The sequence below is a fragment of the Vicugna pacos genome, chromosome 7, assembly GCF_048564905.1.
Source record: "Vicugna pacos chromosome 7, VicPac4, whole genome shotgun sequence".
Lineage (NCBI taxonomy): Eukaryota > Metazoa > Chordata > Mammalia > Artiodactyla > Camelidae > Vicugna > Vicugna pacos.
Genome location: NC_132993.1, coordinates 40,514,909 through 40,539,769, shown reverse-complemented (window position 1 = coordinate 40,539,769; position 24,861 = coordinate 40,514,909). Strand labels below are relative to the sequence as shown.

Here is a 24,861-nt window from a genome sequence, read left to right as displayed (position 1 = left end):
GAAGTGGTAAAGAGATTGTCTCCCACACCAGGACTATTGCTAGAGCCCATGTAATAGGATTGTTCACGGATATTCTCTGAGGACAGTATAAAATCATTGTCTTGCCTTTAAATCGCGCACCTATTTTTCCTGTGTTGCAGGTTGAATTTCTACCTTGGTCAGATCTCCAGCCCTCTCTGGGGCTTTGTGTTCCTGTCTGTAAGAGAAGGGGTTGGATGGACTGCTCTTTAGTGGCTCCTTCATCTCTGACACCGCTCCTCCCCTATCCTACCTTGTACATATGGCCTTGGGTGTGCTTAGACCAAACTTCCGCCTTCTCTGTGAACTAAGACTCACAGTCTATTCAGTTGACCTCTGAGGTTCATCCTGGGTAAAGAGTGAGCCTGTAAACCGGGGGCCTTTGTCTTTGGAGTCCCTCCCAGAATGTGGGCTCCTCTGAGCTCCTGTAGTAAAATGTTCTAGGGCTCGGCAGCCTGGAGTCACCCCCAGCCCTGAGCACGAGGCTCTGTTGCTGGGTCATGATCTCCTGTTCCTGCTGCAGGTTTCGGAGCTGGGAGGCGGGCTGACCGCTGCATGGTTAAGTCCTGCCATCTCTAACCCCTTTATCTATTACTTGCTGAATGATTTCTGTCTGAGGTCAGGGTCCCAAGAACAGCTATTCTCAAACTGTGACCCCTGGACCAGCAGCATCTGTATCCCTTGGGAACTTGTCGGAAACACAGCTTGTCTGACCTGCTAAATCGGAACTCTGGGGGCAAAGCGCAACAGTGTGTTAATAAGCCCTCCAGGTGATGGGCTGCAGGCCAAGTTTTGGGAACCAGTGTCCTGGAAGCTAAGCCTGAGATGGAGGGTCAGGGGCATGCAATCTGTTGGGGGTGTGCTCTCAGGAGAAAGACAGTGAGGGAAGCAGGATAGGGCAGGGGAAGGTCTCAGCAAGGATGTGGGGTCTTAGGCTGCTCCCATAGGGAGATGAGAATGAGTTGACCCAGAGCTGATCCTACTTTTAATCCAGGAGTAGGCTTTTTTTTTTTTAAGCTGTGTCAGTCACTGGCCATGGGTTGTCCATCCTGGGGTGGGGTGGGCAGTGTGCCACCTCCTTGATGAGTTTGGTGAAGGGTGATCCTCTGAAGAAGGGTGCAGCTGCGGGCTTTTAGCAGCCACCACAGTCAGCAGCTGGGACAGGTGTGCCCCGTCAAGGGCATCTAGGGGGGACATCTGCATCTTCCATGTCAGTTCTCACGGTTCCTTCTACATTCACCCAGCTCCCAGTGGTGTAACAAAAATAGACAAGCTCGAAGCCTGCTCATGGCCATCACCTCTGGTGCACAGGATGCCCTGGTGAGGCAGGCCAAGCAGGGATCATTTACAGGTGAGGAGATAGATCCCACAGCGGGAGACTAGAAAGAAGCCTGATACAGACCCACAGACAGCCCCTCCCATCAAGACACCCGCAGCCCTCCTTGCAAAAGCACCGTGTTACCCCGTTACCGGCTTCACAGCTGGGTGATGCCCTGCTGTCTCAATCAGACAGGAAGTGTGTCTTGAGCTTTCTTGGCGCCGAGATCCGGCACTAGTGATGTGGAAGAGGGGGCTGGCTCTGGGTTCCGAAGCCCAGGGCCTGCCTGACGCTCTGTGTAATTGGGTGCTAAACTGTGGCCCTCCCAGGGGAGTGGAAGATCTGGGAGCAGATGGGGGCGCTGTTGATGGACAGGAGGGCCTTGGACTTGGAGAGGCTGTGTTTAACACAGAGGCTTTATGGTGAACTAGTAACAGCTGGAGAGGAATAGCCTGTCTTGTTCTGTGTAGGTCTCTGCAGCCTTGACACAGCCATGGCCCCACCAAAGCGTCAGTGTCCCTGCCTCTGTGTTGAAACCAGTAGTCAGTTCCAGGGATTCAGCCACTCTGACACTGGGGGTGCCCAGGTCAGATTTTGGGGTTTTGCAGGAGAATGGACGGTAGGTGGCAGCAGATCTTCATCAATCTTCAGGATCCCAGAGACTAGGTTGGCCCTGCTGCATGATTTCAACCAGGCCCCTACCAGCGATGAAGACAACACACTCAGGTGGGAGAAAGATGAGTGAGATCCAGCCCCTCCTGGGTCCTTACCCATCCTGGGCTCCTGATCATGAGCTGAGACCTGCCTGTGTCCTGACAGGGAGTGAGTGTTGCCATCTGGGGCCTGGCAGAGGCTGGGCAGAGGATGTGGCATTTGTGGTTTATTGACTATTCCCCATATCCGAGCATCCTGACTCTAAAACGCCTGCCTTGCGTGGGACAATAATGAGTGGAATTTCCATTTTAATTTGTCTCTGTACATTATTTGGACCTTATGTCAGACTAGGGAGGGTTGAAATTAGCTGACTCGAAACATACAGAACACACAGTTGCATTCCTGTGTGCCAGCAGCCCCATGCAAGCAGGTGGCCTACCTGGGGCTCCTGTGCTGGTCCAGCTCCCTCTTCATAACTGACTCCAGGGACCTGTCTCCTGGGGGGGAGATGGCTGCCCCCACACCTGCCCTCAGTGCCCTGTGCCCCGCTGGCTCTCCTTCCCACCTCTTACCCACATTTACCTTACATGTGTGCCCCCGGGCCACAGTGGAACGTCACTTCTCTCTCCTCTGAGTGCTCATGTCTCCCTAGCATGCCCAGGAGATTAAAGATGAGAAATAGCTCCAGTGCACATTGCAGGCCACTTGGATCCCTCCAGGAATAGGGTTGACGCCCTTCCGCTGTGCCGTAATTATAGCTGCTGGGTACCTTCAGATCCAGGATTTCTGAGTCTTTGATTCAATGCACCCTCCAGGGGAAGGAGACTTCTTATGACTCACATTTCCTTGGAGATCAAGAAAGTGTGGCTAAAGAGGTAAGAGAGTGTCCACACCTCTCCTTGGAAGGGTGAATGATCTCATTTTGCCTGTCTCTGGACATCAGAATGGCAGCTCTGAGCTCCTCCTCTGATCAGGTCTTGCCAGCTCTGCCCTAGGCCTGAGTCCATAGCACGTAGGCCGGGAAGATGTTCCATGCAGAGGATGCTGCTGCTGCTGCTAGATGGAAAGAGGCTGTTAAAGCTCAGGGATAATTTTGGGGAGGTGAGTGTCAGAGAGCAGGGAAGGTGTATAAAGATTTTCTTTCCTGAGTGCTTTTTTCCCCTCACTCTAAGATGCTTATCAGCTGGTCTGCAAGCCAGCTTCCAGCAGAGTCTGGCCTCCAAAACCCCAAAGAGAGGCCCATATAGAAACCAGCAATGGGGTCAGGATGAGAGTGAAGCATGTGAGGTATCTGGGATGCAAAATTTAAGGAGGCACTCACCGTTAAGGTGGTTCAACTGCAGTGTAGTGCCTCCATGAACCCAAGAGTGAGTGCCTCCTTAAATTTTGCATCCTAGTTACCTTGTATGTTTCACCCCAATCCCAGCCTGGTCTACAGAGTCGGCTGCTTCTCTTTTGCTCCTACGTGTCATGGGTAACACTCAACAGAGCCTAATGATTTGATAATTCATCTTTACTTCCATGATACTCTTTGAGGACTGGAGTGGGCCTTATTCCTCTGTTGTTGTTTCTAGCTATGTCCTTTGACCTGACAATTAATATTGAACAAATGAGAAAATGTACATAGTAAGGAGAATGAAAGGAAATACTATGCTGATCTCTTTGGGACAGTGTCACAGTGTCATGAAACTTAAACTAATCACCTTTAATAGAATTGGAACAGTCCAAACTTGATCTTCAACTTCACCTGTTGGCATTCATTCATTCACTCATTTATTTTTCATTCATACATTCAGTTAACCAACTAGTCATCCCGCCAACCAACCATCCACCCAGCCAACCAACCTACCGGCCCACCAACCCTGTGTAACCAGGCAACACGACCCATCACAACTGGGATGTTCCATGTTTAAATCATCTTAAATATTGCCTTCTCTCAGAATCCTTTCCGATCTCTTCCCTGCTCCTGGCCCTGGATGTGATTCCTTTCTCATACCTCTCACAGCACATGTCACACTGGAGGGAGCCAGATTGTCAGCCACCTGAGTATGGGCATGAGTTGTCTGTGACTCTGCCTCCCTCAGTTTTGCTCAGAATTGTTCCAAACCTATTGGGTGGAACCGAATCATTGGCTTTGCCTTGGGGTGGAGGGAAGTGAAATGTGAGGTCTTCCCTTCACTCAGGGAACACACAGGAGAGTGAGGTTAGTGATTGAGCAAACAGGAGAAGTCACCCAAAAATAACAGGCAGTGTTTGTCTCAGAGCCAGATGGATGGTGCCCAGTGAGGTACCATAGGACCTTAGAGGAGGGACTGTTCCTGGGCTGGGCTTTGATGGCTGAGCGGGGTTGGACTGGCCCAGTTGGGGGCCAGCCAAGGAACTCACTGCTATGCCTGACATACTCCTCACTCTTCTCCACCTTCCTCCAAGCCTGAGGTTTTTGGGAAAGAGTCTACTGGTGTTCTTGGAGGTCTCATTCCTGAGGACTGAAGTGGCTCTCTTGCTCATCCTCAGTTCCTTTTTTCCCTTGCAGCTTACCCTGGGTTCTGCTGCCTTTGCAGATGTTTCTGGATGGTGTGCACTTATGGAGACAGAGCCCAAGCTTTTAGCTTTCCTAAGGACTGGGAGAGGGCATTGATTTAGGGGAAAGATGGGCATCCTTGTTCCCACCCCGAGTGTAACTCTGATAGGCTGGCTACCTTGGGGGCCTGGGTAGAGAGAGTTGGAGTCTTTCCCCTGCCAAGTCCTGTTCCATCCTGCTGGAGTGGACCCTCCCTCGTGATTCCTTGGCTGGTTTTCCCAAACGGTGGCCGTGGGATGGAATGGCTGCTGTGACTCATCAGGCTGGTGCCTCCACCTTGGAAAGATGGCCTTTGATGCTGAGTTCTGTCAGGGCCACTTGGGGCAGAGCTCTTCAGATCACAAAGATGACATGCTGGGGTGGTTTCCTGTATAGCTGGATTCCGTGTGTGCCTCATTCCAGAAAATTCTACTTTGTTTTCTCTGCTCATTCCACACGAAGTTACTAAAGCCATGGGATTCCTTCCATTTCCTGTTGAGGCCAGTTTCGTGGCCATGGGTCCCTCAGAAGTAGAGCCTCTTCCCAATAGAGTAAACAGTTTTTGATCTCAATCTAAATACCTGTTATTTAATTTTATTCAATTCAACAAAGCATTTGTGGAGTGCCTTTTGAGTGTTCGAATAGTGCTGGGGAGAGAGATGCTGAAGATGTGATTCTTGGCCCCAAAAGGCTGAGACATCCATGCAAATAACTGTTCTATAGGAGTGAAAAAAAAAAAAAAGACAAGAGTGAGACGGGGACAGGCAGTGCCATGAGGCCCGAGTCTGGACTAGTTCAGGGATAATTGAGCTATTGATATTTATTGAATATTCATTATTTGAGAGTTCCTGCTGCAGAAACCTTAGATGCATTACCTCATTTAATCCTGACAGTGACTCTAGGAGGGTTGCAGCTCCATTTTACAGGTGGGGAAGCTGAGGCACAGAATGACCAAGCAGGCTGGGTTCATGCAGGCAGTCTGGCTCTAGGGGCCTCAGTCTTAACCACTCTCCCCTGTCTGAGGAAGAAGGACAGTTGGGGAGCTGACATGGGCAGGGACTTGGAGGGTTGGCCTGATGATTCAAGGAGTGGACGTGTCCCATGCTGAGGGGATGGTGTAAGCTAGTGTGAAGAGGCAGATGAGTTGGTGCAGCTGGAACACAAGGCACGTGTGGGGGCCAGGAAGAGAAGAGACTGGAGGACAGGGCAGAGCAATAGAGAGTAGAAGATCTCTTGAGTTTTTGGTTAGGTGGTGGCTGTTTTTTTAACCAATCCGAGCCGTGCTTTAGGAAGATAAATCCATAGGCTCTGCAGGACTGAGCAGGGGGACCAGCAGAGGCAGAGTGGGCCCTAACCTGACTGGACCAGAGGGGCGAGGAGCAGGGGATCTGAGAGGAGAATCCGCAGGACGTGACATGTGGGGAAGTTGTGGGCCTGATGGGCCGGGAGGCTAGGCATGCAGATGGCAGAGAGAGGGGACCCAAGGTGGGAGGCACTGGCTGGGTCAGGAAGCAGGTGAGGAGGCTGTTCCAGGACACGTCCAGTGGAGCAGTTGTTTTCAAGATCAGGAGTTGGGCAGGAACGCAGATCCTGGGAAATGTTGGATGAGAGGTTGTGAGAGGGGCGTCTGGAGGTGCTGGCGCAGGGATGAGAGCTCAAGTCCTTGGAGGGGCGGGCACGGCCAAGGGTACATGATAAAGGTGCCAAGGTCAGCACTCCACAGCTGGAGAGCCACGCGTTTGGTGTGATAAGAGGAGCGATCGGAGCAGGAGGAGGACCTGGGAGATGAGGGAGGGGAAGGTCTCCAGGAAAGAGGAGGTGGGCAGATTCAGACCCTTAGGGAGGTTAGGAAGGTCACCAGGTCTGGTGATGGAGTGGCTTTGGAGAGAGCACTTTCAGTAGGGTCTGGGGCCAGAAGGTCACCTGCGTGAGGACATGCAGCTTTTTAAAAGAAGTTAGAGGGGACAGGAAGCAGAGGGATAGGATGGCGGCTCAAGAGGGTAGAGGGTAAGGGAACAGGGTCTTTCCAGGGTGGAGGAGATGTGAGCATGTTTGTAAGTCAAGGGCTGGGTGCCAGCAACAGAGAGGAGAAACTGGTCAGTCACAGAGACTCTGAGGAGGCAGGAAGTGAGCCTGGGCAGGCCTGGGAGAGGGCAGCGGCGACAGTAGCCAGATTCATTTTCTGCCACGCTCCACGATGATAATTGATGTCCATAATGACAGGCCCAGGGCATTACAAGTTCCCAAAGTGCCTTTTAAATCCTCAGTGAAAGAGCTGGTTCTGCTCAGCTGAGTTTTTGAGTTATTTGAAATTTATTCCAATTAAGCAAAGCTTTGTTAAGTTCATGAGGACTGCTGTTTGGAAACACTGCTTTTTATTGTATTCTGAAACTTTGAAACGTGGCTCTCCATCTTTAATATATTTAGTAACTCAGCATGGTGAGGTTGAAAGGGCTCAAGATTTAAAATTGGACAGATCTGTCCCTTGCTAACAGGGTGACCTTGGGCACAATGTTGGTTTTTTTTTTTTTTACATTTTTAAAAATTAAAAACAAATCTCTTTACAGCTTAGTTTCTTCATGTGAAAAGTGGGATGATCTACCCTCCTTTATGTTTATGTTATCTTTATGTTATGAAGAATAAGTGAAATAATATATATAAAATATTTGGCCAACAATAGTTAATTTAATAAACACCTGCTTTCTTTCCTACTACTCAGTTAGCTAAAAACATCCTATTTCTGAAATGGACAGATGTATTCCTACATAAACAGAAATTTTGTAAGAAAGGACTGGGAAGTGATGCTAGAGCCTGATTATGGAAGATCATGATGGTCAGAGAGAAATGTTCAGTTCCACTGGGTGGTCCATGGCTGGGGGCAGTGAAGACGAGAGCGGGCTGGGTGCCCTGACTTGGGCTTGGAGCGGGCCCTCTGTGAGGTATGCCCCTTCTTGTGCCCTGAAGGCCCAGCTGAGGCTGGGTCCATGTGAAAGCTCTGGAGGTCCACGTGGATGTTCCTCCCACCTTTCTCTTTTCCAGAGGCTCTCCCGAGGCCAGGCCTGGACAGTGGGCTGGCGCAGGGAGCTGCCTGGGCCCGGGCCTGGGCCCAGGTGGCTGTGGATCCCTCTGACGGCTCCTGCTCCAGGCTCAGGGCATCACTAGATTCTGTGAGGGAGTATAGAGAAAGAGATGTCTGTGAGAGGAGGATGGCGTTCCTATGACTGACGATGATGCTTCCTTTGGTCCTAGTGTCACTTGTTCAGTCTTATCCTTTCTTCTTTTGAACGAGAAAAAAAAAATTGAGCAAACTAAAAAAGTCAGTGATCCAAACCAAACCGAGTTCTCACCTGGAGGCGGAGGCTCTTCTGTAAGGCTTAGAGCCGCCTTGTTTTCGTTGTTGGCCTCCTCATGGAGCAGTGACACATTGAGTGTTCCCTTTGCAGAAACTACTTTCCGGAGGGCAGATGAACTTATAAGGGCATTTCAACAAGTGTCTAAGGAGCCAGTGCCAGAAGCTGCCAAGGAAATACATCCACACAACTCTACAACTCAGAGTCTCCACCCCACCCCCGCCAGGAGTGTATTAACAGAAGAAACGAGAAGTTGAAAGTATCCACATTAAATAAAAACCAAAAACTGATCTGGCTCATTTAATATTTAATGAGGACATTACAACTGATTTATCACTCTTCTTTTTAAAGACAATAATTCCAAGAGGGCACACTTAATCAGATGCAGGAGTCTGGGAGAGCTTAAACAAGGATCCTGGTTTTAAAAAGTGTTGTCGTACGAATAAAGTGGATTTTGAGGAGACTATTCTTAGGAGTTACAGGCCGAAGTAGTATCTGCAACTTGCTTTCAGATGGTCTAGGGAAAAAAAAAAGGTGTGTGTGTTTGTATGTGTATGTGTGTGTGGAGAGAGAGAGGGAGAAATAGAGAGGGGAAGCAAATATTCCAGGATATTGACAATTTGTCACTATAAGTGAAGGGTCTTCCTTGCATTATTCTTAGGTTTAACATTTTTCAAAATGAAAAAGGAAAATTTACATGGGACAGATAGGCAAAATGAATAGTCAGTAGAATCTATCTTTTGTCTCTCAGTGAAGATCGTGCAGTGTAACAGGCTTGTAGTGTGTCACTAATGCTGGAATCTGGGTGAGGTGACAGCATAGACCCAAGGCTAGCCCAAGAAACATTGAGGGAACACCCCAACACAGCCCCTTCCTTCCTCAAGCCCTTTGACCTCCAAGGAACCAGTGGCTGTGAGAGAGGCAAGAGTCACATATGTTTCCCAGATGCGCAGATGCGCAGAAAGCAGCCTCTTTTGGTGTCATCCCGGTGGGCGCGGGAAGCCCTTTCCTCCCCTCCCTCGCCAGATCCGTCCTCCCCCACCCACGCTGCTGGGCCTGCAATCTGCACGCCCACAGCCTGGCGGTACGAGCTGGCCGCATCTTCCCTCTCCCGACCTTCTGCATGTTTTCTCAAAACTCGCAATTCTTTGATTACACCCACATCGTGAGGCTCAACGTGACATTTCCAACAGGAGACTGCCCGGCGTGGGTCCAGCTGCTTCACATGGTTTTTCTATTTGTCCTGGAAAAAGCTCCAGATACCTTTGGTCAAAGCTCTTCCTGTTGGCTGCGCTGCTGGGGCCACTGCTCGCCCACATGGTCCCGCTGGGGCTGCAGTCGGTAGATCCCTGCACGTCCACCCCTGCCTGCCTGCCTGCCTGCCTTCCGGGGACAGGTAACCATGGCAGAAGGGTGTGGCCTGGAGAAGCGAGGTCTCCAGGGGGTTTGGAGGGTGTGTGCTTTCAGTCTCCTGCCAGTGTTATCTGCATTTAGATCCCTAGAAACCAAGGGAGTCGGAGCCTTGCCGAAGGGCTTCATTCCGCTTCTGCAGAAGTTTCACTATTAAGGAGAAAAGAGAACGTGCTGCTTTGATGTTTTTTTTTTCCTCCGTACAAATTCACATGAAATATTGTTACCTCTTAAGGATCTGGAAAGGAATACCTGCCCTGTGCTAAAATTCTAAGTCCCTACTACCTGACTTCTGTGTGAGTTGAGTCCTGCGTTCTCCTGCTTTGGGGCTCTTGGAAGGTTCCAGCACAGATTCCCCACCTTTGAGCAGCTCTTCTCATCCACGTCCCAGCTCCCACTGGATACCCCTGCCTGCCAAGCTCTCCACCCATGAGCCACCTGTGCTGAATACCTGGGAATGCTCATTAGAGGCAAGGGTGGTCACCCCAGAGGGGCGGGGAGGAGGGGCTCCCATACTCTGGTTGGTACCCAAGGACCCTTAACACCCAATTTCAAGTGTGGACGCTGCCAGGAGAGGCACAGGGAAACTGCCTGGCTGGCTCAGGGACACATCTCATTTTAGCCCAGGGTGTGCTTTTCCTAATGGAAGCTGGCTCACCCATGGAAATTCCACCACTCTCCGGTTTTATGCGTGTGAGTGGTGTAATACTCAAAGTTTGCAAAGCTCACTTGGGTTTAAAGCAACACATTTCTTTCTCCTTTTTCTAAGAAATGCCCAGAAAACAATCAGTCCTCTGTGTTTTTGGAGTAGGTCAAAATTTCCTGGACATTTCCTTTTTGTGTGTGTGATGAGGCAGTGTACGGTGGAAGAAAGGGGAGTTCCACGAGCCAGTCTTGGCTGGGCCTTTCTCTATGTGAACTTGGACAAGACAATTACAAGGTGTCTGGGGCGGTGGAGACTTGGAGACATCCATCGGTATAGTGGGTCACTGTGAATTCAAGGGTCAGCAAGATAAAAACAAAAACAAAAAACAAACTCCTTGGGTTCAGGTTCAGATCCAGACATTGTGGGCCTGAAACATACAGTTTGGGTGCCTCTTGAAGACAAAGAATATTAAACTACCTCATTTTTGCAAATTTGACCAAAATAGAAGACTATGCCAACATAAGCGAGGGCCTCTTGGAGGGCACCGTGCAAGTGAGGGTCCTTGAGGCTTAGGCCCTGTTAACTTCATGGTAAATCAGACACTGTTAAGGTTGTTGTTGTAATAATAATAATAATAACCTTTTCTAGAAGTAAATGCACCCAAATTTCTTTGTTTTCAAATTGATAGGAAGTTAACCTCGGACCCAAACAGTGTTGTTTCAGACTTTCTGCTTATGGCTCTTTTATTAATGCTTATGCAGAGGAAGGTTTTGTGGATTAAAAATGAAAATATTTCACCCCAGAAGTTGTTTGAAGCCAGCCTTTGGCATATTTCACCAAACAGAACCTAAGTGGACTTAATGTTTAGTGGGACTCAGAAAGTGTCGGGCTCTCGTTGAAACAGCTCCTTCTCTGGATATGTTGGCTTTTATTAGGACAGTAAAGGACAGTCACAGTGCCAAAATGCAGCTTCTCCTAGCAGCTAAGTAAACATCTCTGCACGGCTTTCCAGACCATGGTGGAACTGGCGGCAACTCTTACGTAATGTCTTTTGGATGCGTGTTAGAACCTTCACTTTTATAACTCCAAGTGTGACTTTAGACTTCCTGGGACAGGGCCAAGGTTGGAGAGGCAATCTTTTCCATCCTGGGCTCTCATGCTAGCCTCAGGGAGGGCAGGGCCAGGGGGAATCTTTGTCTCTGATAGAGTCATCCCATTAGGTCCTCACTCCACTGCCAGGAGCCCTAATCAGAGGCAGCTGTAGTGATCCTACTGCTGGGCGTGCAGTCTGGGGCTCACGCTGGGGGGCCCTCATGGTGTGGGCCAGATACCACATCGCCTCTCTGGCTCTGGCTCTGGCTCTGGCTCTGGTCATTGCCCTCATCCTGCGTCTCACGATGGTTGGGCTTGGCCAAGCCATGCAGCCACGTGCTATTGGGCAGAGGGAAGGAAGCAAGACCAAGAGGAAGGAAGATCGTGGGCTGGCAACGTTCTGCTTGGTGAACTGCACAGCTCGGGTGAAGGAATGATTACTCAGTGGATCTGGCCATGTTCCAGAGGTGTGCTCCGTAGAGACCACTTGTTCTTCAGGAGGATGTTTTTCTTTCCCCGGAGCAGCAGCATCTCTCCTCACCTTTTCACTGCCTGTTGAGCAATGCCTGCCTCTCAGCACCAGTCACCATGTGGAGGTGAGCTCAGCCACATCCAGGAAACAGCAACCTGAGAGAAGAGCAGAGAGATAGGAGTTGGGAGAGCTGCAAAGCCCTGCTGGGAAGAGCAACCAACCTGTTTCAATGCATTTTAGGTCTTAAGATAATGCAGTCAGTGCCTCCAACATCCAGACATGGGATAGATGGAAATGAACGGAGGTGAGAGTCTGGAGCCTAAAATTCTATTTCTGACTTTGTCCATTACCCAGGGAACCTTGGCAAAAGCGTGCCACCCCCATCTCCATCCCTGCCCCCACCCCTGACAGGGTGGCAGGGTTAGACAAGATGGTCTTTCAGCCAAGATTAGACTAGATGGTCTGAGTTAGCTTTCCAGCCTTTCCAGATGGACAGACCATACCCAGGTGAACTCTGAGTACTCCTCAGCTTCCAGAGGGAGCATCCATTAAGCCTCAGTTATATGCCAAGGCCTTCTGCCAAATTGGGGGAATAACATGAGGGAAGGTCACAGCTGGTAGAATTTTATTTTCCGAAATGTGTGCCCTTGAAGGAACTCTCCCAGTCTGATACCTTGGTGACTGGGGTAAATTTTTTCTCTGTTCCTGGAATGTGCCAGAATCCAGCCCAACTCAAGGAAGGAGAAATGTTGGACTTGGTTTCGGATCTTGCCCTGGCTCTGCACACGTCTGGCCAAAGGTGTGTGCCAAAGCCTGTAGGCAAGGGCACTTATGGAAAGATAGTTAAGCCAAGACATCATCACCCCCAAAGAACAATGGCTCAGGAGGCAGGAATACAGCGTGTGTTCTCACCAGCTAGGCAGGCTGAGCCGATGGCTTTTCCAGGATGCAGGGCCATCAGTGACCCCTCCCCTCCCAGGCTGTCCTCACTGGACGATCCCTATCTTTGTCCAGGCTTTGTCCAACCTGGATGAGAGAGACTTGGGTATGCAGCTCAGTCCCAATTAAGGTTATTCACTAGTTTCAGAAAGATAATTTATTGGAGTTAAATTGTTATGGCAGATTGCTTTCACAGTATTCCAGGCAGAATGCTTTCTCACAGGAAATGTCAGACCCAGCAGTTCTAGTCAGGTTTTCCACATCCTTAGGAGAAAAGGGAAAGGAAAAAAAAAAAAAGATTCTTTTTATATGTTGAAGGTCAACAGTTGGAGAACTGGCAACTGCTCCAGTGTTAAAACTGAGATCCATGCCCACGATGACTTCTTGATAACCCAACCCTTGAGACCTCTTGTTCTTTTACAGCTTAATTTTTAACATGCCTGCTGATGCGGAGACCCAGGGAGGGGGAGCGCTTCCCAAGGCTGGGACAAGGATCCCCTCGGGCTGAGCTCCCCCGGGGTCAGGGGAGACCCTGGAGGAGCCCCCTTCCTCTCTCCAGAGTGCAGTTTCCTCATCTGTGAAACCAAAGGTGATGCCATGTAACTCCTAAGCACCCTCCAAATCTAAGTCACCATGATTCTGTACCTCGTCTTCATCTGGGGGAGCTTGGCAGGGACTCTATAGGAAGCCAAAGAGAAGTGGAGAGCAGGAAAGACAAAAGAAGAAATCTTTTCTTCTGTGGAGACTTTTTTTTTTAAAGTTCTTATGTTAGCTTGCCCTCAGGGATCTGTCTCACTAAGGCTCACCCCTCCTGAAGTTCAGTCGTTACTGTGAGCCTTTAAGCACAAGGATTGTGCAGAGTAATCGTTGGGAAGACAGGTAAGGAACACAACACAACAGAGCTGCTTCTCTGAGGGCGCCTCCTAAGTGCCTGCCAGGTGGCCAAGAAGCGCCTGCGGGTGGGGATGGGGTGGGTCCAAAGAGCTGAAGTGCAGAATCTTTAGAGGTTATGGTCCTTATAGCTTCCCAAAGATGATTCTGGTGGAAAGGAAGTTGAGGCTTGAGGCAATCAGTTTATTGCCAGGTGATGCCGTCTTCTCTGGCATGGGCTGGTCCTATTCTGTCCAGTTCCTCTAAGTCCATGGATAGCAGAACAGTTCTCTGCTTCATCACCATCTAACCTTCTTGTTCATGTCAAAAGGATGTTCTCTTTGAAGAGGCATAGTGGCAAGTATACGAACCGGGGTCAGGAAACCCGAACTCTGGCCCTGGGGTTGCCCGTTTCACTGTCTAGTACTGCCTCTAGCATGTCTCTGGTATAGTTTTGAATCTCGTGGGATACTGGGCGTCCTCATCCAGATGCTGCTGCCTGTAGTAGGGAAGCTTCCAGTGCTTCAGTGTTAGGATGCTCTGTAGACTTCAAATATATGTATCAAAACCCTTCCCTTCCCTTGAGCTGGCTAAGATTTATTTTTTAAATATATGTATGAGATGCTTTTATCAGATGCTTTTCCTGCATCTATTGAGATTATTTTAGATTTTTTTCCCTCTGGAGATTTCTAGATTTTCTAGGGAATTATTAGATTTCCTAATTGTTAAAATATTCTTGCATCCCTAGTTGATCAAAAATCTCTTCAAACTCACTGCTGGTCCAGTTGCCTATTATCTTATTTTATATTTTTGCATTATGTTTACAACTGTTAGGTTTTGGGAATCAAGGTTATACTAGCGTCATTAATCATCATCATCATTGCAGCTAATACACAGTGATTTCTGTGGTGGGAACTGTTCTCAGCACTCGGTGTATTAACTTGTTGAATTCTCACCACCATCTTTAGAGGTAGAACTATTATTAACTATTTCACAGAGGTTCACAATGACTAAATTTTCCTGTTGAATCGCTCCTTTTGCAATTCTGTAACAAATAGGTTTATCACTAACGATGCTTCCTATCCTATGGTCTATTTTTATCTGCATTTAGCTACCTTAGCTTTTAAATGATTGGCATACAAGGGATATATATCTTTCCCATGCTTTACTGTTCTCCTTTTGTGTCATGTATCATGTGAAACAGCATATGGCTCATTTTAAAAAGTCAGTATATCTCTGTCTTTTCACTGGCGAGTTTAATTTGTCCACCTTTATTATAATTACGAATGTACCTGAATTCATTTGTCCTGTTACACTTTACACTTGGATTTTGCTGTACTTTGACTTTCTTTCTGTTTTTCGTCTTTTCTTTTCCTATTCATTTATTTATTCCTTTCTTTAAATTAACTATTATAAAGTGAACAATCCAGTGGCATTTAGTGCATTCACAATGTTGCATAACCACCACTTCTCCCTAGTTCTAAAACATTTTCTTCTCTTCCAAGTAAAATCTCTTCCTGTTAAGCAGTTTCTCCCCACTACCCCCATGCCTAGCCTCTGGAAATCACTGGTGTCCCATATTTGACATAAATGGAATCTTATGTGCCCATTTGTCTCTGGCTGTTCCCACTTAGCATCATGTGATGGAGGCTCATCCTTGTTGCAGCATGTATCAGTACTTCACTCCTTTTGATGGTGGAATGGTATTCTGTTGTGTGAAGATAACATTTTGTTTATTCACTCATCCGTTGGTGGGCATTTGCGTTGTTTCCACCTTTTGGCTTTTGAGAATAGGGCTGCTGTGAACATGTATCCCTATTTTCAGTTCTTTTGGTGATTTGGAAGTGGAATTGCAGGGTCATATGTTAATTCTATGTTTAATTTTTTGAGGAAAGGCCAAATTGTTTTTCACAGTGGCACTTTCTTGTGCATCAGCTGATATGTATTCTTATTTCTTCTGCGTTCTGGTTTGGAAGTTATATACTATGTTTTTACTGTTTTAATGGTTGCTCTTAAACTTGACCATAATTGACTTGAAGTTTCAGTTCAATCAATATCATTTTATTGATACTGATTGAATTCTTTTTCCATTTCTTGGTTAACGGTGTTGTGTAAAGAAGTACTTTCTGTTATCTGTTATCCCAGCCCCATCTCCTTCCTCCTCTAGTCGCAGATTCATGGATTAAAAAACACGTATTTAATACGTCATTATCCATCACCATCATGATATGCCCACAAGTTTTTAATTTCTATGACTGTATTTGCTTTTCCGAGATGCCCAATCTTTTCTCGTAGTGTCCATTTCTTTTTGTATGATTTCCAATCCTTTTTAAAAAAAAGTTCCCCTCTCTCTCTAATTACAGCCTCTTTTAGATTGTTACTGTATTATCTCCAGTTCTTGGGAGTCGTATTTGTTGTGTCAGTTGACTTTCATTTGTGGTGGATCTTATATGTATGTATATATAACAGCTTTTTGTTTTAAGCGTATTTTCAGTGGGCCTTAAAAAAACCTTTCTCTCCCCTGGGGGAGTCTTGTGTGACCTGCTTTGTAGAAGTGCCCCTCTAGACAATTTTACATCACTTCTGTCAGAGGTGCTGGGATATCGCTGGCTTGGGAAAATTCCATGTTAATTTCTCATATTCTGGATTCTAGTGCTGCATGGGTGGGGTCATTTTGGATGCCATTCACACTGTCTTTTCATCAGACAGAATATATGGTAAGTGATCGATGTCTTTATTCTCATGGGGTATCTTTCTTTTGTAATCATAACTAATTTAGCCAAGTATCCAGTACCAAACTTCGAGGAAGGAGCATCTCCTTGTCTCTGTTCTTATGTTAAGAGCTGGTGAACTATTCTGAGTTTGGGTGCATAAGCCACAGAGCATCTTCAGGAACAGCATAACCCAGCACATCAGTCCTCTCAGAGCCCCCGCGCCTGGTCATCTTCCACAGTGAATGGTCTGGCTGAGGCTTCACCCAAGGTTCAGATGATGCGTTTGATGCCCACAGAGGGTAAGTTACTTGCCCAAGATCACTCAGAGTTGGAGGGTCAGGGGCAAGAGCTCTAGTCTCTGAGTGGCTCTTTCTACCCACCCAAGACTCAGTTATTCAGGGATTGAGTCCTGGTCCCATGTAGCCCCAAACACCTGCAGTGCCCTGGCCCTTGTCTCTCCCTTGAGGGCACAGAGAGGAGCTCGGCTGGAAAGTGGAGGCCCTAGACCCAGCAAGCAAGCTGCGTGTCTACAGCCTGGCTCCCGCGGTTTTATTAGATGCACGCTTTGACACATGTCTCCGGGTTATCTGCATGATCACATTTGGAAAAAGTGTTTTGAATCCCTGATTTATCTTTTTGTCATTGTTTTTCATAATAGGTTTCACTCAAAGGCAAGGACATGCTTTTAAACTGACCTTTTAAACTTTGTAATACTTAGGCCACAAAGGGGCACATGAAAGGAACAATGCACATTCCCTAAGTGTGAGCACTGCCGAGGTCTCCTCTGGTGAAGAGATCTATGGGGAACGGCACAAAGCATCTGAGCTTCGCTCTTGCAGCTGATGGATGGCCTTGGGGTGGAAGTCTCATGACTGGAAAGAGGCCCAGCTCCACCCTACGCAGTGGGCACTTCATCCCCACCCTCTCCCCACGGCTCGTGGCCTGGTCAGCGTGCCGCCGCGGTTCTGCCCTTGGGAGCCAAGGGAGCCACTTGGGAGGTTTGGACTTTGTCCCCTGGCCCGCAGGAAGCCATGGAGAGTTCTGGGCAGGGGAAGGAAGCATAAAATAGAAAAAGGAGCAAAACAGAACATTCAGAGTCAGCGGCCTGGGTTTGAGTCCTGGCTCTGGGGCTGCTAAGTTGCGTGATCTGTGTGAGTCACCTAGCTTCTGTGAGGGTCACCCGTGTACGGAGCACTTACTAGGTGCTGGGCACGCAGGGCACAGAGGCAACCAAGAGAATCCTGCAGGCCTTCATTCCTCCTTGGTTGTTTCTCTTACTATGTGTATTAGTTTCTCATGGCTGCTATGACGAATTACCACAAACTTAGTGACTAATAACAACATGGATTTATGATCTCACTGTTCTGGAGGACTGAAGTCTGAAATCAGCTCCACTGGGCTAAAGTTAAGGTGTTGGCAGGGCAGTTCTTCCTGGAGGCCCTAGAGAAGAATCTGTTTCCTTGCCTTTTTCAGCTTCTAGTGGACACCCTCATTTCTTGGTTTGTGGCCCCTTCCTCACCTCTGCTTCCTCATCACATCACCTCTCCTCTTCTGTGTCAAATCTCCTTCTGCCTCCGTCTTATAACGACACTTGTGATTAGGTTGGCCCCTCCTGGAGAATCCAGGATACTCTCTTCCATCTCAAGATCTTTAACTTAATCCCATCTGCAAAGTTCTTTTAACATGTAAGGTACCATTTGCAGGTTTTACGGATTAGGATGTGGATATCTTTGGGGGCCATTATTCAGCCTACCACACCACGACATGTTGCAATTTATGTCTGTTTATGTTACTCAACTGGGTCTCCTTTGGGCAGGGAGACAGCACTGCCAGTTAACTGCTACATGTTTGCTAGGTGAGCGAGTGAAGAAATGAATGAATGCATGTATTGAGGCTGAGAAGAAGGTAACATTCCAAAGGGCTGTAGAGGATTAGTATGAGTTTGCCAAAGTATATTCTAGCTGGAGTGAATGGCTTATGGAAAGGTGCAGAGACATGGGCAGTTCAGCATGGAGGAAATGCAGGTGGAGAGGGAGGGTGGAGAGGGAGATGAGGCTGGGGGGCAGGTGGTCAGGTCATAGATAGCCCACAGGGCACCCTAGTGGGCCTGGGTTTTTTGTGTTATAAGGAAGCAGTGTGTGTGGTGGTTGCTGTCATTATCTTTGGAGTTATTACCTGGGTTCAAATTCCTGTGCTGCCGTTTATTTGCTGTGTACCTCTGGGGAAATTACTGGACCTCTCTGAGACTTAGTGCACTAATACTTCATAAGGCTGTTCTGAGGAGCAGGTGACTTTTGTTGCTTGCAAGGCACTTAGCACAAAACCTGCAACAGTCAAAAGAATCAGAAAGTATGTGCTGTTATTATTGCCATCATTTTTATAAATATGATTGTTGGTGATGATGGTGATGCTGATGGGGAATCTTTGAAGAATTTCAGCCGAGCCATGGCATGGTCATATTTGCTTTTTAGAAAGATACCTTTGACACCCATGTGAAGATGTGGGGGCTGGCACAGGGTGGGGCATCACACTGGGGGTCAGGAAACCAGTGAGGGGGCTGTTAGAATGATCTAGGTCGGAGATGAATAGGCAGAGAGCAGAGATGGGTACCAGAGAGATGCTCTTGCCGCCTTTGGGATGTCCCAGAGATGTCCTTACTCCTACTGTTCCCTACTTGAGGTGGTTCTAGGGGGATTTTAGAGGCCATCTAGCACCTGTGCCTCAGACCTTCCTTTTCGGACAGGCTCAGCAAGGAGAAGTCCCCTTGCCTTAGTCTCCAGATGAATTAGTGACAGAAGGGATAGTCAAGAGATGAGACTCAGGTCCTGGGTTTTAGTGCAGCACCGTTTGGGGTGGGAGAGGTGTGGCTGGCGGAGGCTTCTGATGAAAGGCCAGTTGTCCATTGCTGGGCACTGGGGAGGGGTGGCTGTGACACAGCCTCTTTGTTGACCCCTCCATATCCTTCTACTGCCCCTCCATGCCTTAGCCCCTGTTTCCAGCTTGTTCTTTCACCATTCCCACAGGAAAGCTTGCAGAATCCTGGTAGCAAAGGGGCATAGGAATTTTGTGGTTTTAAATTGAGGAAAATGGGCTTGACTGAGTAGGGAGGACAAGGGGAGACTTAGGGCTGCCTGGGAGAGGTGGGAAGGAACTCCATGTTCTAGCGCAGGAGAAAGGAACCCGGAGTCCAAGCAGTATGCAATCAGGGATTTGGTACTGCGCGTCCTCCGAGGTCTTCCACTCAGCCCCTTCACACATCGCCAGGAGGAAGCCAATTCAATAGAACGTACCGTGGCAAGATTACGATTGTTACTTCAATCATATCTTACTCTGCAAGGATGTTGGAGGAAAATATATTTCAATGCCATGTTCAAAAGAGCTGTCATTTTTAACATAGTAAATGGGTTTTTCAAGAGGGTGATGTAATGTTATTATTTTTAATACATCCTTTTTAAAAATGATTTTACTTTAGTTCAGAATGATGCACACTGAAGAGAAAAAAAAATCTAAAGAGAGCTGAAGTACAGGTGGGCCATTTTATGAAAGCTCTGGGTGCACATCCTTGAATTTACAAGTCAGAATCACTGGACATGTTCTTTGGTGCATTCTAGAGGTTTCTTGTAAATGGCTGCTGATAGCTTTAGAAGAAAGCTGGGAGAAAGGCAACAAACAATTGAGATTAAAAAAATCTGGGCAGTGATTGTAAGAATTCGGGGTGTGTGTTGTGTGTGTGTTTGTGTGTGAGTGTGTGTGTTTGTGTGTGATTTCCCAGCAGTATTACAGTCACATCAGCAAATTAACTTGCAAGTGTCAAACTACAGGGTTTATCAGCCTATATTGGCTGCTCTGTGTGTGTGTGCGTGTGTGTGTGTACACAACTGAAAAGCACCTGGAAGTATATAGTCCCACCCAATGTGGAACCTGTGGCTCAGAGAGGGGGAGTGCTGGTGCAAGGCACACACAATGCCACAGGCCAAGGCTACAGAGAACCCATCTCCTGAAGCCCCATCCAGTGCTCCTCCCATTCTTCTCTGCTGTTTGCATTTCTCTGTCATTCTCCTCCAGTACACTGACATTTCCTTTTCTTCTAGGAAAAGTCAGTTGCCAGTGTCCAACAAAGTCGACAATGAGCCGGGTGTTCTGCAGCTTGGTAGGTACCACTGGGGCCTCTGTGCTGTGCTCATCAAGGTCTAGGGGTCTTCATTTGGTCTGTCTGGGAGGTGGTGGGTGGTGGGGCTCTCTGCTGGCTGGGGTGGGGACTCCTCTCCTCCTACATGACCTCAGGAGGCAGGGGCTGGACCGGGGAGTAGAGCAGGCTGGGCTTCTCTCTTTTTGGTTGATGTCCAAATCCATCTTCCAATGCCTGTCTTTCCTGGAGAAATCCTTATAAGAAGTCTGGACATTTTTAGAGCCACAAAGGGGGCAGGGGGTGGGCAGAGGAGTCTTTTCATCATTTGGAGGTTCTTTTAGGGTCACTCAGCATCTTCAGAGGTCTCCAGAAGTCAGTTCTTAGTCACAGTATCAGTCCAGGTCCGTCTAGAGAAGTCCATCCTTTAAAAATGTTTACCCATATACTATTGAGGTGTAAAATACAGGGAGGTGCATCAGTGCACGAACCTCTGATGTTCCGCTCGGTGCCCTCTCACACGTGTATACATCTGGGTAGCTCCTTTCCAGGATCAAGATAAGAACATACCCATCCGCTCTTTCATTTTGAAGCCATGTATTTTTTTTTTTCCTGTTTCTGGAATTCTCTACTCGCCGAAGACTGGTGTGTTTGCTGGTGTTGGCAAAAGCAGCAGTAGAAAAAAGGATGACGGCCAAGGACCAGACATGAAAGGACGAGGCTTGGGTGCCGTTGACGCTTGCTCTTCTGGAAGCCAGCAGTTTACCTGTGGGACCATTTTGGTGTACAAGAGCTGCTCACATCCTCTTCCTCTCTTTTTAAGCACTTTCTTTTACACCGAAGGAAGAAAGCAGCTCGCCCTTTAGAAGTGACTTGTGTGAGACACGCCGTCTGACAGTTTGCTTTGATGAGGTTGAAAGGCGGGGGCCGGCCTCTGAATCATGGAAACAGGGGTTTGTTTATTCTGCTTAGTTTGCTTCAGAAGTAGCAGTTGCTCAGAGTTTTCACCATCAGAAGTGGCCGGTGGGATCAGCTGGTCTACCGAGGAAGGGGCAGATTTCGCTCTGCACACGGCTATGCAGAATCAAGTACAGAGCCAGGAAACCCTGGCATCCGAAGCCTTTCTGTAAAGCGCTTTAAGGTTTTCTAATGAAAGCCACTCCTCTTTGGACATAAACTGAAGCAGTTCCTGGCTTTCAGAACCCAGAGGGCTTCCATTGGAAGGAAGGCTTTTAGCAATTCTCTCAGAACCCAGCTGTTTGAAGTATTTGAGTGTTTTCCGGAGGGAGGCCGACCCCTCTTTGCTAGTGGCTCAGCTGACGATTTAGAGACAAAAGATTAAGAGGTCATGAAACCCAGTCACTGAGAGAAAGGAGAAGAGAAGTTTGGGGTGAGGGATCAGAAACAAGGAATAATATTTGGTTAGAGGAACAGCATTCCCTTCCCCAGCCCAGTTCAGTTTTCTTTGGTTCAAAGAAACTCAGCAAACTTCTGTTAGCAGCCACGTGCCCAGGCACAGACAGGACTGTTGAAAGCAGCTGGAGGTGAATGAAAAGTAGCCTTGCCTTCTTGGAGGGCAGGGTTGGGTGGCATGAGGAAATAGAGGTGTCCTTTGATGGCAACAAGCAAAGCAGATGACCAGAAGCTCTTCACCACTTCAGGAGGCTTATAAGCCAAGCTCGGTGGTGGGTTCTGGAAGTTTCCATAGTGAGGTGGTGTTTAGACTGGGCTTCGAAAGGTGGTCAAGGTCTCGTTAAGCAGTGATGTGAAACGAATGATGTTTGGGGCCATCTCTGGCTGTGTGTCTGGGTGGGTTTTAGGGGTAAGAGCCTGGATCTTGGGAGACTGGTGAGGGGGCCATTGTTCTATCGGGGAGACTATATTTCAAGACCCTGCTTAAGTATTTCTCTCTCATGAGAAGCTTCCCTGATCCCTTAAGGCAGAATTATTTGTCTCCTGCCTTTTGCTCTTACAACCTTTGCACCTGTTGCCATTTTAGCACTTACGATCGGGGGCTCTGCCTCCCCCTGTAGTTGGTGAGCTCCTTGAAGGCAGGGATGGTGTTTTCATCGTCTCTGGCCCTCCTCTGTCACACATAATCCCTGGCACATCATGGGTGCTCAATAAAGTGCTCTGTGAACAAGTAGAAAAACGATGACACTTTCTTGTAATCAAGGAGCGAAAAAGGCTGGAGGGGAGCGTAAGAGGCACTTCAGAGGCAGGATAATCGGGAGGCTGGAGCGGCGCGGTATGTGGGAGAGGGCTGAGGTTTTGGCCTGGGTCCCTTGTGGAGGGTTGGGGAGATGGAGTCTGTTATCATAACGGAAGCTTGGAGAGGTTCTGTGCTGAAATCCCCGAGTCTGGGGTGTTGGGGTACTTCCAGGGGAAGATATCTTGTAGTCAGTGGGAAGTCCTGAGTAGGGACATGGGAAAAGAAGTATACGGGTCTCTATTTAGTATTCCTATATATATGTACATGTTTTCCTCCAAAGGATGAATTAAATGGTATGGGAAACAAAATTCCTTGCTTCTTTTCAATCAGGTATTTACAGCAGGGACTTGAAAGTAGCATTTCCAGACCAGCAGTATTTGCAGCTGGTTTTGTCTGCCTGGCCGACGTGTCTTGCTGGAGTGCTTTTGTTTTTCTTTGCATGGCGGTCCCGCCACATCTGGGCCCAAGGCCTGCTACGCAGTCCTCAACCAACTCCCTCCACAGGCGCCAGCTGCCTCCTGGCAGAAGCCAAAGGAGGCTGCTTCTTGCTGGGGGCTCCACTCCGTCAGCCCCCACTCCGGGGCTCCCAGCCTCCACCCTCAGACTTACTTCATGGGACCTGAGCAGAGCACATTTCAGCCCCAGCTCCCTCCTGTACAACCTCAGACTAAACAGAAGCCTCCGAATAGACTTAAGTCCTGCCGCTTCTGGGCCTCCAGGAAACAGTCGGGACTGAGGCATTGCAGGTCCTTCAGGGCCTGGCGGAAGCACCCAGTTACTCTCCCCCTCTGGTTTGGGCCTCTGGTGCCTTCAGTTGAATTAATCACACATCTCTATTCCTTCATGAACATTCTCAGTACTGATCTTTGCAAAGCCTGCCCATCGGCCTCCCGCCACCCTCTCCTGCCCTCTTGCCTTCCTTCCTTATTTCCCTTGCATCCCACCCCCACACTCCATGACCCTGCTCTCCATAAGCAACCATTCTCTGGTATTTAGTGATTTCTTCTTGCTTGTGCACGTTCTTGCAAACTGTGTAGTGTTGTTTTGTGTGCATGTGTTTCTAATGGATGTAAACAGTGCTGTGTTGCATATCTAGTTTGCTTTCTTACTTCCTCTACCCAGCACCATGTTTTTAAGACCTGTGTATGTTGCTGGGTGAACATCTGGTCTTTATTTCAGGGTATTTTTGGAAGACCACAGTCACAGGCTTTTTCAGAGACCCTAACTAAGAAAGGTTTTCATTTAAATTCCAGACTTATTAAAAAAATTTTTTTTCAGCCTAAAGGTAGAATCTGTCTCCTTTTCTGTGGACTGAGACTCTAGGAGTTGGTCTCCTGCTGTGCCTGGTCCTCCTCCAGGGAGAAAAGCAGGCTGTAGAACTAGATTTAAGCATGTGTCCTGGGGGTGTCAGCCTTTGGACACTATCTCAGAAGATGTGGGACAGGAACAGTGACATCTCTATAGTCCCAGATGCACAGAATTATGGCAGAGAATGTTGATTTCTCAACAGTGTGGCATGCTTTTAAAATAATCATTTAATCTTGGGAAAATGGGAAAGAAGTTCTCCAGAGACTCTCTGGAGACTGGCCTGCTCAGCTCTGCCAGCATAATTGCCTTGGGCTGTTTTCGCTTGGGCCCTTCGTCTGAGTGTTCTGGTAAATGCTGCGGCAGTGAGTGTAATGGCAAGAGGGAACCTCACCGGCAGGGAGGGCACGGGCTGCCACTGCCAGGACTCACGATGGGACCCTCTCTGGGCCTCAGCTGCCCTCGCCGTAAGAGGACTGTATCCAGAATGTGACTTAGCGTCCCCTGTGGCTGGAGGTCCAGGGAGGTCTGGCTGGCAAGATGGCAGAGCGGTTAGGAATTGGCCTGGGTTTATATTCTGTCTCTGCCGCTTTCTATCTGTGCGACTTTAGGCCAGTTACTTAACTTCTCAAGCCTCAGTTTCCTCATCTGTAAATGGGAGTGATGATAATTACTGTCTCATGGGGCTGTTATGGGGCGTAGGTGATGAAACACAAGTGGTCAATGAATGGAAGCCACAGTAGTGATAGTCCATTACTCCTATTACTGTTCTCTCAGGAATGGGGGCATTTTCTTTCCTAACTCTGCCCTCTTCATGTTCATCCTCAGGGGGACGGATTTGTGGGTTATGCCCACCTTTTGTAAGACTTGTGTGTGAGCCAGACTTTTCTGGGCCTGACTCGACAGCTTAGGCCCAAGGCCCTTGTTTCTGCATGTCCACAAGCAGAACTTTCTAGTGGACAGATAGCCAAGTCCCACTTGCCAGCATCCTTGGACCTGTGTGGGGGTGACAAGGAGCAAGGGCTCTCTCTCTGCCTTTTTCCTTCTGATGAAGGCTTAGGAGCCCCAGAGGGGACAGGGGTGGATGGTGGAGGAGCCCTCTTCTCATTCCAACCATCGCAAAACTCATCTGTGTCCTGGGTGTTAAATGGCTTCCTATTCTTGGTTTGCTCTCC

The 24,861-nt window shown here is 48.3% G+C and overlaps 1 protein-coding gene across 12 annotated transcripts in view; it reads left to right on the top strand.

The window, feature by feature from the left end:
- Positions 1-24,861, top strand: part of MINDY4 (MINDY lysine 48 deubiquitinase 4) — a 107,701-nt gene that overhangs the window by 20,657 nt on the left and 62,183 nt on the right. For all 12 annotated transcript variants that reach the window (XR_012074373.1, XR_012074372.1, XR_012074377.1 and 9 more), the window contains exon 6: positions 20,135-20,193. Coding sequence is in view for 6 of the 12 variants with exons in the window: in XM_072964724.1 (XP_072820825.1) it covers positions 20,135-20,193 (59 nt within the window). In the remaining 6 variants the exon portion in view is untranslated. The remainder of the gene's footprint in view (positions 1-20,134; positions 20,194-24,861) is intronic.